The 18,584-nt window shown below is 32.9% G+C and overlaps 1 protein-coding gene and 1 pseudogene across 1 annotated transcript; one reads left to right on the top strand and one right to left on the bottom strand.

Annotated features, from left to right (window-relative positions):
* The first annotated feature begins 159 nt into the window (after positions 1-159).
* LOC113111365 (protein BCCIP homolog) lies at positions 160-4,912 on the top strand. Its single transcript, XM_026275991.1, has 7 exons — positions 160-330; positions 459-533; positions 652-732; positions 1,556-1,645; positions 1,717-1,904; positions 3,227-3,392; positions 4,602-4,912. Exons 1-7 carry the CDS (start codon positions 199-201, stop codon positions 4,770-4,772), a joined length of 903 nt encoding a protein of 300 aa, XP_026131776.1. The 5' UTR covers positions 160-198; the 3' UTR covers positions 4,773-4,912.
* LOC113111364 (putative pre-mRNA-splicing factor ATP-dependent RNA helicase DHX32) lies at positions 4,844-17,935 on the bottom strand (annotated as a pseudogene).
* Positions 17,936-18,584: the final 649 nt, after the last annotated feature.

Below are 18,584 nucleotides of genomic sequence, written 5' to 3'. Positions count from 1 at the left end.
ATCTGTTGCTTCTCGAACATCGTCATCTGAAACAGACGCCATTTTGGATCTTGTACCAGGAGGTATTGTGCGTATCCTTGTACGCCTAGTTTGAGCCAACATGGCCGATACGACTCCTCAGTTTCCTACCATGTGCACAACACAGAACGTTGCTCTGCGTGAACTTGTGTCCGTTTCCTGCATGCTGTAGAGAGCGACATGGCTTCATCTGCGAAGAGGCGAGCTATTGAAACGGGACAAAACCCTCAAGACAGGGATGAAAGCTCGGACGAGGGTCTGGAAGACTCTGGCGAAGAGGACAATGAGAATTCAGAAGAAGAAATAAACGAGGTAAGTTGTGATTTTAACTGTTTCTGGAGCCAATGATGTCGTGATGTGCAGGCCAGACTGGCTCTGTGTTAATATACGTGTTTTTGTGTGTGTGATCATTTAGTGTATGTGTTTTGATTTGTGTTAAGGAGGTTATCGTGGACTTTGAGGCACACACGATATCTGACAACGACTTTCACGGCATTAAAACCCTTCTGCAGCAGGTACAGAGACATTCACGTCTGAACCGCACTGAACGTGAAGATATAACTTACACTGCTCAGTTTGCACTTCAACAAAGATTACAAATCCCTAAGAATATGTATGTTTTTGTCTTTCCAGCTGTTCCTGAAGTCTCACGTGAACACATCTGATCTGACTGACGTCATCATCCAGCAGAATCACATCGGCAGCGTCATCAGGGTTAGACTTTAAAAATGGGTTTCTTAATACTTTTTTATTCATTATTTATTTATTTTTTTAATGGTAATTTATCTCTTTTGTACATTATCATAGACCGATAACCACCATTATAGTAATGGACATTAATTTTTTTTTTTTTTTATGAAATATAATTAAGTTAATGATCAAAATCAGATCTTGGTTGTACTTTAAACCATTCATTTTTATTACAAGCAAACCAACACAAAACTTTTAGAAACTAATAATAGTGTATTTTTTTTTTTTGCAAAAATGTGTTCCCTTATGTAACTGTATATTTCACTATATTATTACTTATTACTTATCCTTAAAACAAATTTATTTATTTCGTCAAACCAGGTGTCACAAGGAAGTGCTAAAGAGAATGGTAGAGAGAAAAAATTATATACAGATGATAAAAAAACTAAATTAAGATCCAAAATAAATGAATTAATAAAATACTATTTATAGAAAAACAAACATATATATATATACACGAAAAAATTACATTGCAGCAATGTAAGACACTAACTATATTCTCACATTTATAATATGCATTAATTAAATACAACTTTTTTTTTTTTGTACATGAAAATATATATTTTTAGAATTTTTTAGCATGAGGGTTCCTCGTAAGGTTTAATATATTTGGGGTTCATGGTATTTAAAAAAAAAAAAACCCTGCTCTAAAATACACTGATAATCACCATATGTATAATATAATATATTATTAAACGTAATGAACACGAACAGTGTATATGTCCTTAATTATTATATTTTGATTGTAATGCATGTTTTTAAGTATGTTTACTGTGTTTTGCTCCAGCAAGCGGAGGTACCGGAGGACAGCGATGACGAGGGCGACCCGGACGAGGTGTTTGGGGTCATCAGCATGGTGAACCTCACCGAGAGACAGGTGAGAAAAATACTCCCAATACTGAATCAGATGTGTGTGTCCCGTCTGATGGTCTGGTGTGTGTTGATCAGGGTGTGGAGTGTCTGGAGCAGCTGAAGGACATGCTTTTAGAGCAGTGTGCCAAAAGCAGCTCCCCGGATGTTCAGGAGCGCTTCGAGCAGCTGCTGCTGGGTAACGGTCAATCTGTCGGGCTGCTGCTGAGCGAGAGATTCGTCAACGTCCCGCCACAGATCGCCCTCCCCATGCACAAACAACTTCAGTAAGTGTTCAGTGCTTTGACCACCAGAGGGTGTGCTTCTGGAGATATACATGTAGGCATGTGCAAATATAGGTAGGGTTACACATTTAAGACAAGACAACACATGCAGAGACATTGTTGATGTTTTTGTTGTTTTATGCACTAGTCAGTTTTGAGATTTTGTGCATTTCATAATGTGTTGTTCAGTATGGAGAGGCAAATAACTTGTTAAATGTGTATTTAAATAATTAAATGCATAAATAAATGAATACAGTTAACTAAAACAATTTTGGTTATTTAAACAGAAATACAAAATATAGTTTATATATATATTATTCAAAAATGTATTTTAATTTATCTAGTTGCCTAGGAAATATTTATCTTTTTCATTTAGGTTACTTCAATGCACTAAAAATCTAAAACTTAAATAGAAAAGTATATAACCATAAACTACTACTAAAAATAAACAACAAATTTGTATTAAAGCTTTAAAATGAAAATAGAATAAAAAAAATAAATAATATAAAAATGTAAAATATTATCTCAATAATGCTAAAAGCATGGTGACTTTATTTATTTGTTTATTTGCTGTTGATAATTTCTGATTTGTGAAGAAATACAAAAAGAAAAATCTAAAATCCACTCTGTAAAAACCTGTCTAAAAAAAATAAAAATAAATAAATTAAACCTGGCTTTATTTATCCCAAATTATTATTATTTTTTTTTTGCTGGACAAAAATGTATGTAAATTAGTCCATTAGTTAAATAAAGCCCCATTTGCCTATTTAAACAAAACATAAAAAAACCTTATAATGCAAAAAACACGTTTGATATTCTTATTCCGTCTGATAATCGGTCAAATGGAAAATTATGATGATATATTGGTTCATTTTTTTTTTAATCTCTTCATCTGGCGTGTCTTTCCTTAAAATGGTGATTGAAAAGGAAAAACAAATGTTTAAAAAAAATTATAAAGGTGCACGATCAGTTGAAAAAATTATATTAAACACAATATGAACACACTTTCTTAAAGTGACCATCATCAGGCAGTTTTTCCAGCGTGACTGAATGAAGAGACTCCTGCTGGAAGATGCAGGAACGTCTCCGTGTTATAATCGTGTTGTTTCAGGCTGAAGCTGACAGCCATCACCTGGATTCATTAGGATCTTATGTAACGTGTCTCTGATGTGGTTAGTGCACAATCCCTGTGAACACTGAGGAAAGTGTTGCACCATAAAAAACAACCAAACATTTCTCAGTTTGCTAGTTTGAGATGGATCTGAGTTTGAGGAACACAGTTTAGTGCAGGTGTTGATGGTTATTCATGCGGTCTGGTTTCACAGGAAGGAAATGGCCGAAGCACAAAGGACCAATAAACCCAGCGGTAAATGCCATTTCTGCTTGATGATCAGTAAAACCTGCAAACCAGCGAAGAAGAGCAGATCCGGAGCAGCTCAACCCAAAGACGAGCTGCTGTTCGTGAACGACGAGGAGGAGTTCTTCTACGAGGTCAGTGTAACTCTCACTTCTCACATCTAGACTCACAGGTGCTTCTCAATAAATCAAATACATTTCAGTAATTCAACTCAAATTGTGAAACTCATGTATTAAATTAATTTAATGCACACAGACTGAAGTTGTTTGTAGAAGTGGGTTTTTGTTAAATGTGAGCCAAAAGCATCACAATTAAAAGAACCAAAGACTTAAACTACTTCAGTCGGTGTGCATTGAATTTACTTAATACACGAGTTTCACAATTTGAGTTGAATTACTGAAATAAATGAACTTTTCCACGACTAATTTATTGAGATGCACCTGTATATTGAAGTCACTATGTCCTCAAAATTGACTTTACTGATTAACACAAGTTTAATTGTCAGTGATGAAACAGTAATGAATTTTTTTTATATAGTATATTTGCATTTAGTTTTTAATGTTTGCTTTTTGTTCTGTTTTAAAATTTATCTTGTCTTTTTTTTTATTAGATTTCTTTTAAAATGTCAACAGTTTTTATGAATTCATTTTAGTTTTAGAAATTTTATTTGGCAACTAGCTGAAATAAAAGTAAATTTTGTTATTTATATTTTTATTAATTATCATTTTATTATTTTTTATTATTTTCCTTTTTGTTTGAAAACTAGCTCAAATATTATATATTTTAAGTATATATTTAATTATATTAATATTATAATTTAAAATATTATTTCATATTAAATATTACTTGTTTTTTTGCTTTTTGTTCCATTTAAAAGATTTTTTTTTTTTTTTTTGTAAATGTCAAGTTTTTTTTTTTTTTAAGTTTATCAGTTTTTGACATTTTATTTGTCAACAAGCTGAAATAAAAATTAACTTACTTTCAAATACTGAATATTATTTTTATTTAAAATTTCAGCACTGGTGTTTTGCAACTTTTATTTGCTTTTTTTATGTTTGAAAACTATCTAAAATGTTTATTTCATGTAAATAATTGTATGCTTTTAATTTGTTAACTATAATAACCCTGGCTTTGACTAATGAATTTCAGTGACTTTTCCAGTTTTTCCAGTAAAAAATTGCAATCAGAAAGTTTCTACCCAATTAAATATTTCGGAGCTAAATGTAAATAGTCGAGAAATCCGTGACGTTATTAAATGTATGAAACCTGAATATAACAGCACTGTGAATCTACAGAAAAGTGTTGTTTTGGCTCGACATTCAACACATTTTGTTGTTTCGCAGCAAGCCACTCTGAAGTTCAGCTACTGCGTCCAGGACGAGGCCGACTCCTGTGCGACGGGAAAGTGGTCTTTCGAAGACGTACCGATGAAACCGTTCCGCACCGTGATGGTGATCCCGATGGACAAGATGGGAGCCATCATCGATAAAATGACCGAATATCTGAGCGTCTGAACACTGAGCTCTTCTTCTTCTGGATAAGAGATGTTTAATGTCCCAGGTTGAATGTATAAACCAGCCACAAACCAGTGAAAACATTTATTTCTGTACATAATCCGTTGAAATTACCCAGAAAATAAACCACCCAAACAGGACTGGAGTGTCTTTTGAAGAGTAACAATCCCAGATAATATTTACACATGTGATTCGATGAGGTCACTGTATGACACATCGGTCATGTGATTCAGCTTCTGTCGTCTCAGTCTTTGTTTCTGGCGCGGACGATTGAGGTTTCGTTCTTCTTGCGTCCCCCGTCCTGTCACTGTCCAGAATGTGCTGCAGGATCTCTTTACTCTCGCTCGGCGGAAGATTACAGAAGAAATACTGCGGCGCCATCTCAAGAAACCTGAAACAGAAGAGAACGGGACTTAAGCATTAATTACTAAAATATTCTATTTCAAATAAATTGTTAACTTTTTAAACGTTGTGCAACAAAACATATGACAATGGTTGTCAGCATTAATAATGATTCTTGAGCAGCAATTCTGAAGGGTCATGTGACACTGAAGACCGCAGGAGTGAGGCTGAAAATGCAGCTTTCCTTCTAAAGAATAAATAAAATTGAACAATATATTCAGATAGAAAATTGTTATTTTAAATTATAATAGTATTCCAAAAAATTTTTTGTGTTATTTTACTTTTAATCAAATAAATACAGCCTTTTTTTAAGCATAAGAGATGCCACACAAAATTTAAATATACACTAAATTTTCAAGAAACTTCGTCAAGAGCAAACGTTTTAATCAATTTAAAATTATGAATAATAAAAATGTAAACAAAAAATACAATTTACAAACATTTAATAATAAATAATAATGAATATAAGAAATGTAAAAAAAAAATATATATTTAAAAATATAAAATAAAACATGTATATGTTAAATTAAATTAATACATTTAGCACACGCTTCTACTTAGTGCATTCGGGATATCAATTTTTTAACCTATCATGTGTTTATATATATATATATATATATATATATATATATATATATATATATATATATATATATATATATATATATATATTTTTTTTTTTTTTTTAATTATTATTATTATTAAATAGTCAATTGTCAATGCTGATTGTAAACATATCCCATTCAGGAAACCATAGTTTTAAAATGTCTAATAATGTTCAGGATGTTCATATTGGCAGTGTTTATTTCTGTAAATGAATGAATGTAAGAAGAGCAGAGGTGAGCAGCAGCTGATGTGGATCTGAGAAGCTGTCCACTGTGTGACCAGAGATTACTGATGATGACACACACTTACGTCTGCGGAGAGATCTGTGTGACGGTGCGGATGCAGTTGTTGTCGGAGAGGCTGTACTCGTGGAACAGAACCCACTCTGGCAGACCCAGTTTATGAGCTTTTGCTCTGTAACGCGACAGACGGTGAACCTGAGCCACGTGTTTGTTCAGCAGCATGAAGTAATTCCCCGAACCGTCCACATCTCTGGCCATCTGAGGGACACAGGAGAGCTCCAGAACACAATCATGACTGACACTTCAAATCAAGCCCTGAGGAAAAACAGTGTGGACTAAGGTTTTGTACTAACAGCTATCAGTTTTTTTCTTTTTTAGAAAACGATTTATTCAAATGGAAATTTAAATAAATAATTAAACAAAAATAACATTATGAAAATGACAAACAATAATTATAAATAAAAACAAATGAAACTTTACAGAAATGGACACTGACAGTGTATAGTGGAATGAAATAACCAAATAGTCTTAAATAAATATAAATACAGCTAAGAACTTTCTGATAGGTTATGAAACTTATACAAATATAAATAGACCTCAGGCAAACAAACAACAACAACAACAAAAAATTAAAATAATGCAAATATGGAAATATAACTCAAAAATATTTCTGAAGCTTTATTTGCACACTAAGTGGACCTTAGGGAGATTAGTAAATTAAATAAAATAATAATAAAATTAAAATTAAATAAATACAGCACCTGGATAAATATTAATAGTTGAATAAAATAATAATAGTTAAAATACATATCAAAATGGTTTATGAATGTTAAACCTTACTACCACTATAAGTGGACCTTAGAGAAATTAATAATAATAAAAAATAATATAATATATATATAGCTCAAAATGTAATAAAATAAACAATGAGTAAATAAAACAATATTTTTTAACTGAGTAAATAAAACAATAAATAAAAAAAAGAAACAATAAATAAAACAATAAATTAAAAAATATATACAATGAGTAAAAAAAACAAATATTTTTTTTAACAATGAGTAAATAAAACAAATAAAAAATTAAACAATGAGTAAATAAAGAAATTGTAAAAAAAATAAAATAAACAAGGAGTAAAAAAAAAAAAACACTACAATTATACATCAGTTAAAATACACTATGACATAAGAAAAAACGTACTGCATATGTCCATAAGAACGTATGTTTTCAGACCTGCATGAAGAAGCCCGCGAGCAGCGCTCTCTTGATGTTGAGTGCGTTGGTTTTGGTGCCGAAGGCTGCTTCTGAGATGGGCAGCTCGATGCGTTTCAGGACGTCTGTGAGTTGAGCTCTGATGGCGTCTGCAGGGCATCACAGCACAGGAAGTACTGCTCACACCACTGCTCCTGACTGAGACCTGACACACACACACACACAGACAGACGCTTAACACACTCTCGCTCTTCACCTGAGCACTCATGAGAGGAAGAGCGGCGCTCACATGGTTCCCTCTGGCTGCGTTTGAAGGTGTTGTAGATGTTGATGAGGGTGAAGTGGTCACCTTCTGGATGCTGGAGCTTCATATGACAGCGCATGACTTCTGTTACCATGCCGACGGGGGGCTCCAGGAAGCAGCTTGGTGCTGATGGAAACAGGTGCATGAAGACGGAACGAGTGTGAGTGTGTTTTAAAAACATATCCATACCAGGTATAGTTAGAGATTAATTTAGGTACACTTGTGCATTAAAAAAAATACTTCACTATCACCTGAAAGAACATGGAAATGATGCCACAAAGGATGATGATTTGTAACTTTAAATATATTTATTCTGAACAATATATTTATACAAGTTCCTTTCTAGAATCTATTTATTCATTTCAGATTTTTCAGTTCTATTAATTAGTTTTTTTTTTCTAATAAATAAATAACTGAATAAATAACTAAAAAAAATATATATATTTTAATTATATATATATATATATATATATATATATATATATATATATATATATATATATATATATATATATATATATATATATATATATACACACATATACACACACACACACACACACACACTTGTATTAATATTTACAATTAATGCAATGCAAAAAAAATCAACTATATATTTCAGTTTTTTTTATTTAATTTAGTTTAATATTATTAATACACACATTTATATAGTTACATTTTATTAATAATAAATTGCATAGCATGCATAATACGTTATTATTTTAAAATGCAATCTAATAATATAAATAATATGTAAAATATGTCATTTATTTCTTTAATTTAACGTTTCTTTATAATAAATGAAAATTTATTAAAATGTTCATTTTATTGTCTTTAATTAATAGTAAAAATGGATAATATTCATATGATATAGTAATAATAATAATAATAATAAATATCTATAAATGAAAAAATATATATAACACATGGCTGACTGGCTATTAGTCATTGGAAATCAGTTGGCCACATTTTACAGTGTGTTCAAGCTTTACCTGTTAGCATTGCGGCGATGGTTAGCATCTCGCTAGCGCAGTCAAACTCGCAGGACGCTAACAGAGCCTTCGCCATCTGTGGATCCAGAGGAAGCTCTGACATGATGATGCCCATCTCAGACAGGTTTCCATCGTTGTCCAAAGCAGCGAGATAATCGAGCTCCTCCAACGCCTGCATGAGGCCCTCGGGATCTGGAAGTGCAAATCAAAGCAAAAATCATGCAAATGTGTCCTTCCACAACTTATTAAATGTGTTAACTAATGAAACAAGTCTGGGCAGTTGTCTCTGCTATTTCTAAAAGACACTGACTGAGCCCCTTCTCTTCCTGTGTATTGTGTGTGTTTGGTCACTAATGAATTTCTCTCTTTCTCCTCTGAGCTTCCCAAAGTCCAGAAACAAAGAGTGTAAACCCAGCAGACAGAAGAGCTCTCAGTTCAGCAAATGCACACATGACCGAACGCCAGTCAGAAACCAGAAACCCATCCACACAGCTTCAAAATAGCAACAATTATAGTCTACAGTGAGACTTTACAGACTAAACCTGCCGCGTTCATGAAAAACTCTACCTCTTTTAGGTGAGCTACCAATGGTGTTTATTATGGAAGCTTGGATAAAAAAATAAAACTGAATGAAATTTGTTTAAAAGATCACCCCCCCCCCCCCTTTGCAATTCATATCTGGAAGATATAAGCTCAGAATTGCGAGTTTTTGTCAGATATAAACTCAAAATTTTCCAATTTTGTCAGATATAAACTCAATTGCGAGATTTCGTCAGATATAAACTCAATTGTGAGATAAACTCAATTGCGAGATTTCGTCAGATATAAACTCAATTGCGAGATTTCGTCAGATATAAACTCAATTGCGAGATTTCGTCAGATATAAACTCAATTGCGAGATAAACTCAATTGCGAGATTTCGTCAGATATAAACTCAATTGCGAGATTTCGTCAGATATAAACTCAATTGCGAGATAAACTCAATTGCGAGATTTCGTCAGATATAAACTCAATTGCGAGATTTTGTCAGATATAAACTTAATTGTGAGATAAACTCAATTGCGAGATTTCGTCAGATATAAACTCAATTGCGAGATAAACTCAATTGCGAGATTTCGTCAGATATAAACTCACTTGTGAGATTTCGTCAGATATAAACTCAATTGCGAGATTTCGTCAGATATAAACTCAATTGCGAGATTTCGTCAGATATAAACTCAATTGTGAGATTTCGTCAGATATAAACTCAATTGTGAGATAAGCTCAATTGCGAGATTTCGTCAGATATAAACTCAATTGCGAGATTTCGTCAGATATAAACTCAATTGCGAGATAAACTCAATTGCGAGATTTCATCAGATATAAACTCACTTGTGAGATTTCGTCAGATATAAACTCAATTGCGAGATTTCGTCAGATATAAACTCAATTGCGAGATTTTGTCAGATATAAACTTAATTGTGAGATAAACTCAATTGCGAGATTTCGTCAGATATAAACTCAATTGCGAGATAAACTCAATTTCGAGATTTCGTCAGATATAAACTCAATTGCGAGATTTCGTCAGATATAAACTCAATTGTGAGATAAACTCAATTGCGAGATTTCGTCAGATATAAACTCAATTGCGAGATTTTGTCAGATATAAACTCATAATTGTGAGAGTTCGTCAAATATAAACTCAAAACTGAGATTTTGTCAGATATAAACTCATAATTGCAAGAAAAAGTCAGATTTCTGTGTTTTTTACTCACAAAAAAAACTTTTTTGAGGAAAAAAAAAAGTCAGAAATGTGAATTTTTATAACGGAAATGGGCTTCCACAGTTTACTGACATTCTATTCATTGGTAAAGCTGAATGTAGACTACTGTCATATGCCACTGTGACATCCTGGTCTGAATGAAATTAAATCTGACCCACCAGGTCTGCTGATGAAGTCACAGTTTCTGATCCCGGCCGTCTCCATCCTTTTCAGATAGAGCACTGTTGATGTGATGTTGGACTCCAGAATGCGAGGAGGGATCTCAGCGGGCAGCTGAACGTCCTCAGGATACAAACAGAAGCACTTCCCTTCAAACAAACACATTCAGCAGTGATTCACTACTGAAAATGACTCTCTACTGTGCAGCCAAACAAATGCTGTGAAATCACATGCCACTGATTTAAAGCTTAAGTGCTTTTTATTCCTCTTCAAAATTCATCACGCTTAACGGAGAGCTAATTTTAATCACTTCTTATGTTTTTTGAAATTCATTTTCCTACAATCTGATTATAATCATAAAACAATGTAATAATAATAATAATAATAATAATAATAATAAATATATAAAATAATCATTTATTAAATAATAAACATAATATCAAATAATACCAATACATTATAAAATAATGTATTAAATTATATTAAATATAATATTAAATAAATTAATAGGACATTAAATGACTGACTGGAATAAAGACAAGATATACACTTCTTTTATTCATTCATTTTGTATATCCACTTATGTATAAATTATGTTTATTTAAAATGCAGTAATGACATCACCACAATATTTACAGAATTGCAATGTTTTACATTTATTTGCAAAACTGTGATTTCCATTAAACTGTACACACCTGTTGATCCGGTCAGTCGTTTACGGATTTCTGCTTGACATTTACTGATGGGTCGGATGACCTCTGAACTGGCTCTCACTCGTGGGTTATACACCTACACACAATACCACAGATTATATGAATTTACAATCACAAGACTGCTCAAACACATTTGCAAAACAGTGAAATTTTGATTCGAAAAGCTACAAAACCAACAACAAACGTAGTTTTCAGCACACTCACTAATCTCTTCTCTACTCCAGTATCGATGACAAAAGTAATGGTGTCCACCGGCCAGAACAGGTCCTCTGATTGGCTACAGGAAACGAAGACCCGCCTACTCATCTGTGGGGTTTCTGTGATTGGTGGACACATTACAGAGTATCCAGGACACAGAGGAACTGCTCTCAGTTTTCCCAGAGATGCACTCATCCTGGATGCTTCTGTAGAGAGAATATTACAGGCACAGAGCACCTCCTGAAACACACACACACACACACACACACACACAGGCTTTTGATTCGCCACTGGAGAGAACAGTTGTTTAGTGCACTTCTCGTTGACTTTTTATTTAGCAATTGACAATTTGCTCATCATTATAAAACAAGGTGCAGAAAAGATTCCAGAGATTCAGCTTCTTCAAAAGAATGGTTTTGTTTTTCATGCTACATAGGGTCTTGATTTTCTAAACTGTACAAAGCAACAAACAAATTCATAAACAGCTCTAAAAATAGGACTGCTTTTATTTCCCCACAAAATTATTAGAATATCAAGACCAATAATCAACAGTAATTTTGTTATGATATAGCAGCTTCACCATCTCATGAGTTTTTTTTTAATTTAAAGACTATTTACTGTACATTATGCAATTTTTGCACAAATACATGTACATGAACAGCATTAAACAGTCTGTGCAAATAAATAAATGTGATGTCAGATGCAGCTTCTGTTCTACCATCTGTTGATGTTGAAAAAAGTGATTGGTAACTGTCTGTAATATTGTGATTGATTAAACCAGTTAAATCTATGTATGTGGCATTAATGTGATTTTACAGGGCAGAGTGGAAGAGCTGAGTGGACGTATTCATTCAGACACTGCTGATCGTGCTGAGCACAACAAAGTCATTGTCATCACGGAGAACACTGTGTTAGTGCTGTCCACTACAGCAAGCATCACTACTGCTACTGCTAAAGGTTACGATTACTTGAACAACATCCAACCCCAATTTCTGTGTGCAACTAGTTCCCTTGCTGGTGTGCTGTTAGGCTACTTGAAGATGGGATGGGATATTTACACACAAAATATCACAAAAACATCTGAGAACAGTAAATACAGTAAAAAAATAAATGTATAATGTACAAAATATTGCCATTGCTATCACTGGAATTAATTACATTTTACAATACGTTCAAATAGAAAACAGCTGATTTAAACTGCAAAATTATTTCAACATATTACTGTTCTTAATTGTATTTTTGCTCAAATGCAGCAGTGGCTAAGACTTTTTTCAAACACAAAAACTTTTAAACATTAGTGTTCAAAATCCAATTAACACAAGTGCTCTTATCTATTAGATCAGTGAGCTGGATGCATTCAGTCATGCAGTCATGAAGTCATTTACTCGTTCATTCAGTCACTTACTCACTCACTCATTAATTCACTCACTCACTAACTCATTCACTCTCTCACTAATTCACTCACTCATTCACTCACTCACTAATTCACTCACTCATTCACTCACTCACTAACTCATTCACTCACTCATTAATTCACTCACTCACTCACTCACTCACTCATTAATTCACTCACACTCATTCATTAATTCACTCACACTCATTCATTAATTCACTCACACTCATTCATTAATTCACTCACACTCATTCATTAATTCACTCACTCACTCATTCATTAATTCACTCACTCACTCATTCACTCACTAACTCATTATCATATTCACTCACTCACTCACTCATTCACTCATTCAAACATTCACTCACTCACTCATTCACTCATTCACTCACTCACTCATTCACTCATTCAGTCACTCACTCACTCATTCACTCATTCAGTCACTCACGCACTCATTCACTCACTCACTCATTCACTCATTCAGTCACTCACGCACTCATTCACTCACTCACTCATTCACTCATTCAGTCACTCACGCACTCATTCATTCACTCACTCATTCATTAATATACTCATTCATTCATTCACTTATTCAGTAATATACTCATGCATTAATTTATTAATTCACTATATCACACATTTATGCATTCATTCACTCAATCACACATTTATGCATTTATTAATTCACTCAATCAAACATTCACGCATTCATTCATCAAATATTCCCTTTTAGTGAAACTCTCCAGCTCTTGGATCATCCCAGGTTAATGCTTGTTAATTGTCCAGATAATTTAATAATAATAATAATAATAATAATAATGCTTTAATTTTTGCTACAATAAATTGTAAAGCAAAAAAGTTCACGAGCTGTTCTAATCCCCTCACACACTTCATCTCACCTGCTCTGAAGCTAGAAACACAGCTACGTCTCCAGGCTCTCTGGACCGATGGACCTCCAGCGTGAGTCTCAGAGCCGAATGGAAGCTTTCAGCGCTGCTGCTGTTGCTGTGGATCACTTCACCAGCGCACGGGGCGTCCAGATGCAGGTGTGGGACGTTCCCGTAGTGTTTGAGGAGCGTGTCTGAAGCAGGCGGAGCGGACAGGACCACCACCCTGAGCTCAGGCCGATGGAGAAGCACCTCTCTCAGCAGACCCAGCAGAACATCTGTGCTCACCGTCCTCTCATGGGCCTGGTCTATCACCAACACCCCATAATGCTCCAGCAGGGGGTCTGACATCAACTCCCCCAGCAGGACATCATCGGTGCAGTACCTGCAACCAGAACGCAGTTTTGGTTTTGACATTAAGGCTACAGATAAATATGCTAAATATATAGACGTAGAAAGATGCATAATTGTACAAAGTTCTATCTATATTATTAGTGACCTATTCAACAAAACCTCATGAAAAAAAGCACAAAAAAAAGCAGAAGCACTAAAATAAAAACATAAATAAAAATGATTTATTTTGTTTTTTTAATTAATAAGTTTTTAGACATTTGATTGGACATATTTCTAATATAAAATAAGACATTTGATAAAACACTTCTTTTTGTGAAATATAATTCCTTTTTATTTTTTATGTTTTAGACATTTGATTAGACATATTTCTGTAATAAAACAAAATAAGATTTATTTGACTGGACATTAATTTGTTATGTAAAATTTTTCTTTTATTAATTTTATTATGTTTTTTATTGATATGCTTTAAACACATTTTTATAATAAAGAAAGACATTTAATTAGATGCATTTATAAAACAAATATATATATATATATTTTTATCTTGTTTTATTAATTTATTTTTAGTCATTTGACTATACATATTTCTATAATAAAAGACATTTAATTAGACATTTCTTTATAAAATAAAATACATGTTTGATTAGACTTTGTATTATAAAATCAAATAAGATATATATATATATATATATATATATATATATATATATATATATATATATATATATATATATATCTTCATGTTTTTATTAATGATTTAGACTATATTTCTTTTGTTTTGTATTGATATGCTTTAGTCATATTTGACTATACATATTTATATGATAAAATAAGACATTTGATTAAACTTTTATAAAATATATATTTGTTCTTTTATATATAAAACAAAAATCTGATGTATTTGAAATTTGAATATTATAGTTTTTATTGTTTTAAATATTATTATTATATTTCTTTTAAATTATGATAAAATTTTAAAGTCTGGTAAAATCAAAAAAAAATTTAAATAATGCCTCCCTGACCTCCACCGAGTCATAATAAAGCAAAAAGGCCTAAAGTATTTCTAACATTTCAGAAGATGGCACATTCTGCTCATACTTTAGCTGCCAAAGCACAAAACTAAAATATCACCAACTTGAAACCTTTTGGAGATGGTGACACTTTTGAGACCTGAGAATAGTATCGTTGGAGCAGCACGTCTCCAGCGGGATGCTGTATCCGATCTCGTGCCCGATGTTTACGTCCATCTCGTCTGCAACACGGAGGGCCAAATCAACAGCCTGTCGTCTCTGGATCTGACTGCACACCACCACACCGTGCTGATACTGAGCAGACAGACAGAACTCTGCACACCACTGAGGGATCTGAAGACATGGACACAAGCTATCAGCATCTGCATGCAGTCGATTACATTACAGAAGCATTCAGAAAAAATTATAATATATTGAGATGATTTCAGTATCCTGTGGATGGCTTTCACAATCAGACCTGTCCTTGACTTGTTTTACAGCTGCAGGTTTAGACCTTCAGCCTGAGCAGATCAGGTGAACTGAACAGGATTCCTATTTCCACTTTACACATAATGCACAAATCATCATGTGCAATATGCACAATTTGCATTGATGCCAAATTGACACTGATTGGTAACCTTTCAGATGATAAAACATTAAAAAAAAAAAAAAATTATATATATAAAAAAAAAAAAAATCACCACTTTTTGTTATTTTTTATTCTTATTTTCCTTTTTTTTTATAAAAATCTTTTGATTACATGTTCAACAATACAATCAACTTAATATCATAAGGAAATGTTTATTTCATTATTAATTATGTCTAGTCAAATATATGTGTTAGTCAAATATATGTAGAACACACACACGCACACACACATACATATATATATATATATATATATATATATAAGGCAAGGTGTCTAATCAAATGTTTTTTTATTCATGTCTAGTCACGTAGGTAAAAAAAATGAAAGCGTAAAAGAAAATTATTATTAAAATTTATTATATATTATTTTAAAATGAAAACGTCTGATCTAATGTCTTGTTATAATAAAATGTATTTCAATGTCTTATTTTAAAAACAGATCCATCAAAAATATAAAATTGTATCTAAATGTATCTAATCTAAAAGTACAGATTTGTTTTGTTTTGTTATCAGTATTACAGTTTTCCAGTATCCTGACATTGGAAGTATTAAGTATTATTAAGATATTTATATATATAGAAGAAAAATATTTTTATTTGTTCTGTTGGCAGATTTTTTGTCACTTGTTTACCCTACATTTGGAATGATTATGACTTTTAAATGTTTTTGAAAGAAGTCTCGAGTCTGCATTTATCTGATAAAAATACAGTAAAAAATTGTACTGAAATATTATTACAAACTTTTCTACATTAATATTTTGTACAATGTCATGCAACTCCATGATCCTTAAGAAATCATTCTAATATAATGATTTGTTAGTCTAAAATACTCAACTGTTATTGGTGCTGTATTATTAACATTATAGGTTCTTATTTTTATCAATATTAATATTGGTTGATATTGCAACACATAAAAAAAAAAAAAAGAAACCTTTTTTTCTATTATTTAAAACTTTTAGTAGTGTAAAACTAAATAAATGCATTATTTCTTATTTTCTAAAAGCATTTTCTTTTCTTTTACAATTGCTGAACTCAAATGATATTAAAATGAAAGCCGAGGCAAGAAGTCCGTCACGACTGACCGAACCATCAGCTGAACACATGACTTCAACTCTGCAGGTCTGAAATACATCTCATATACAGGCACGAACTGTTTCTTGTTGTCTATTATGATTTTCAATTTCTGGAATCTCAATTGAATTAGATGTTGAACTGAAATGCAATGGAGGAAGCTTTGCAACAAGACATGGATAATAATTGCATCATTAATATGGGTTCATTATGCCTAATTATTCCACAGGCCTCTTTCTCAACTGATGAGGCATAACACACAATTAGCCAGATTTTAATTTGCACAAAGTGACAATAATTAAACAGGTAATAATTAAACAATAATGCATGTGACAGGTCTCAGTTATGTTCAGTAGCTTATAGTAATGAGGAGCTTATCAATTAAAGTAAAAGCTCTCAAATTGAAGTTAGTGTTCATCAAGACAGCCAGGGCTTGTGTTTCTCCATGCTATATTTAGTGCTTCTCAAGCATTATTACAACAGATGCTATATTTACACACTTTCTTAAGATTCTCCTGAAATCTGAGGTGTCTCGTATTTTTGTATTTCAACAATTATTCCAGATAAAAAGGAACTGCCTAATTTAAATATCTTGAAGTTCAGACATCTGTCTGGCATCTACCAACAGCAAAAGTGGTAGAAACTTGATGAGGGAGCATGCATACATCTCAAAAACTCACCTGTGTGCTTTTGCCAGTCTTTGTTGTGCCTGAGACTATAATAATCTGATTCTTTTCCAGCAAAGTCATGAATTCGTGTCTGTGTTTCCAAACAGGCAGAGTTCTCCTCTCCTGCAGGAGTCTGTAGTATCTGGAGGAATGTGGCAGTCCATCAAACTGATTGAGCTCCAGGTCATCTCCAATCTCAAACAGATCTTCAGATTCCTCTCTCTGGAGCTCTCCTTCTGAGATCTCGCTGTGTGCGGTCATAATAAGCAGCTGCGCGCGCATGAGATTATTGTAATAAATTCACAAACTCACAAACGCTTTACTCCTCTGTGCTCGTGCATGTGTCAAAACACCCTGAAAACCTCCGTGAAGTTGTTGGATGTGCGTGTGCTGGAAACCCCACGATAATGGGAACAGCTGCTCTCTGGGACTGCGCTCTCGTGTGCGCGCTCGGGACAGGGAGCGCGGTCGTGAACGCGGACGCACGACGTCCCGTTTAATCCATAGCCACAATAAATACTTTATTATGTGTATGGGTTAATCCAGTTAAATTAATTCCTCGGGCTGCACATGATCACAAAAAGAGAGATACAATTCCAACATCATCATATTTTAATGTGATAGCATGCCCTGCAAAAATAGTTGAATCCTGTATGCGTTTAACTGATTATTTTATCTGGGTAATAATATTTAAATTGTATTATGTATATCTATGATAGCAGCAATATCGATTTATCCTAGATATAATCATATAATAATCCTAATCATTCAAACTTTCAGAACCAGGTCAGAACCTCCTAAAATCAGATCAAACAGAGAGACTTTTTCCTAAGATGTTACATTTCGAGATGCATGTCCTGAAAAAGATCTTAGTTCAGAGGCTTCATTTGTTCATTATTTACTGCTTTTTTCTTTCAAATTATTTACAAGAAAAGAGTTTTTATTTCCTCAAGTCTGAAATTTCAACTGTTTTTCATCAAATCCTTCCAAAGACTAAATGATCTGCTTTGCTACACATTCATTGTGTTTTATGTCATCAACTATATTTCATGTCTGTTTTTATGTCTCCAATTTAATTTTAGGTGAAATGTGAGACAAAATTAATACTTAAATGACATCTGAGTTATGAAAGAGCAATGCAAATTTCCTCTTGGCTTATTCTTTAAACATAAAGCACTTTTTTTTGGCTTCACCA

This window comes from Carassius auratus, chromosome 12 (genome assembly GCF_003368295.1).
Source record: "Carassius auratus strain Wakin chromosome 12, ASM336829v1, whole genome shotgun sequence".
NCBI lineage: Eukaryota > Metazoa > Chordata > Actinopteri > Cypriniformes > Cyprinidae > Carassius > Carassius auratus.
The sequence above is the reverse complement of the archived record's forward strand: the minus strand, read 5'-3'. Positions and strand labels throughout refer to the sequence as shown.

What these genes read in the sequence shown, in the direction of transcription:
- LOC113111365 (XM_026275991.1), top strand. Translation starts at nt 199, where the DNA reads ATGGCTTCATCTGCGAAGAGGCGAGCTATTGAAACGGGACAAAACCCT. An exon ending in TTAAAACCCTTCTGCAGCAG is followed by an intron (nt 534 to 651) that starts GTACAGAGACAT and finishes TTGTCTTTCCAG; the next exon opens with CTGTTCCTGAAGTCTCACGT. An exon ending in AGGAGGAGTTCTTCTACGAG is followed by an intron (nt 3,393 to 4,601) that starts GTCAGTGTAACT and finishes GTTGTTTCGCAG; the next exon opens with CAAGCCACTCTGAAGTTCAG.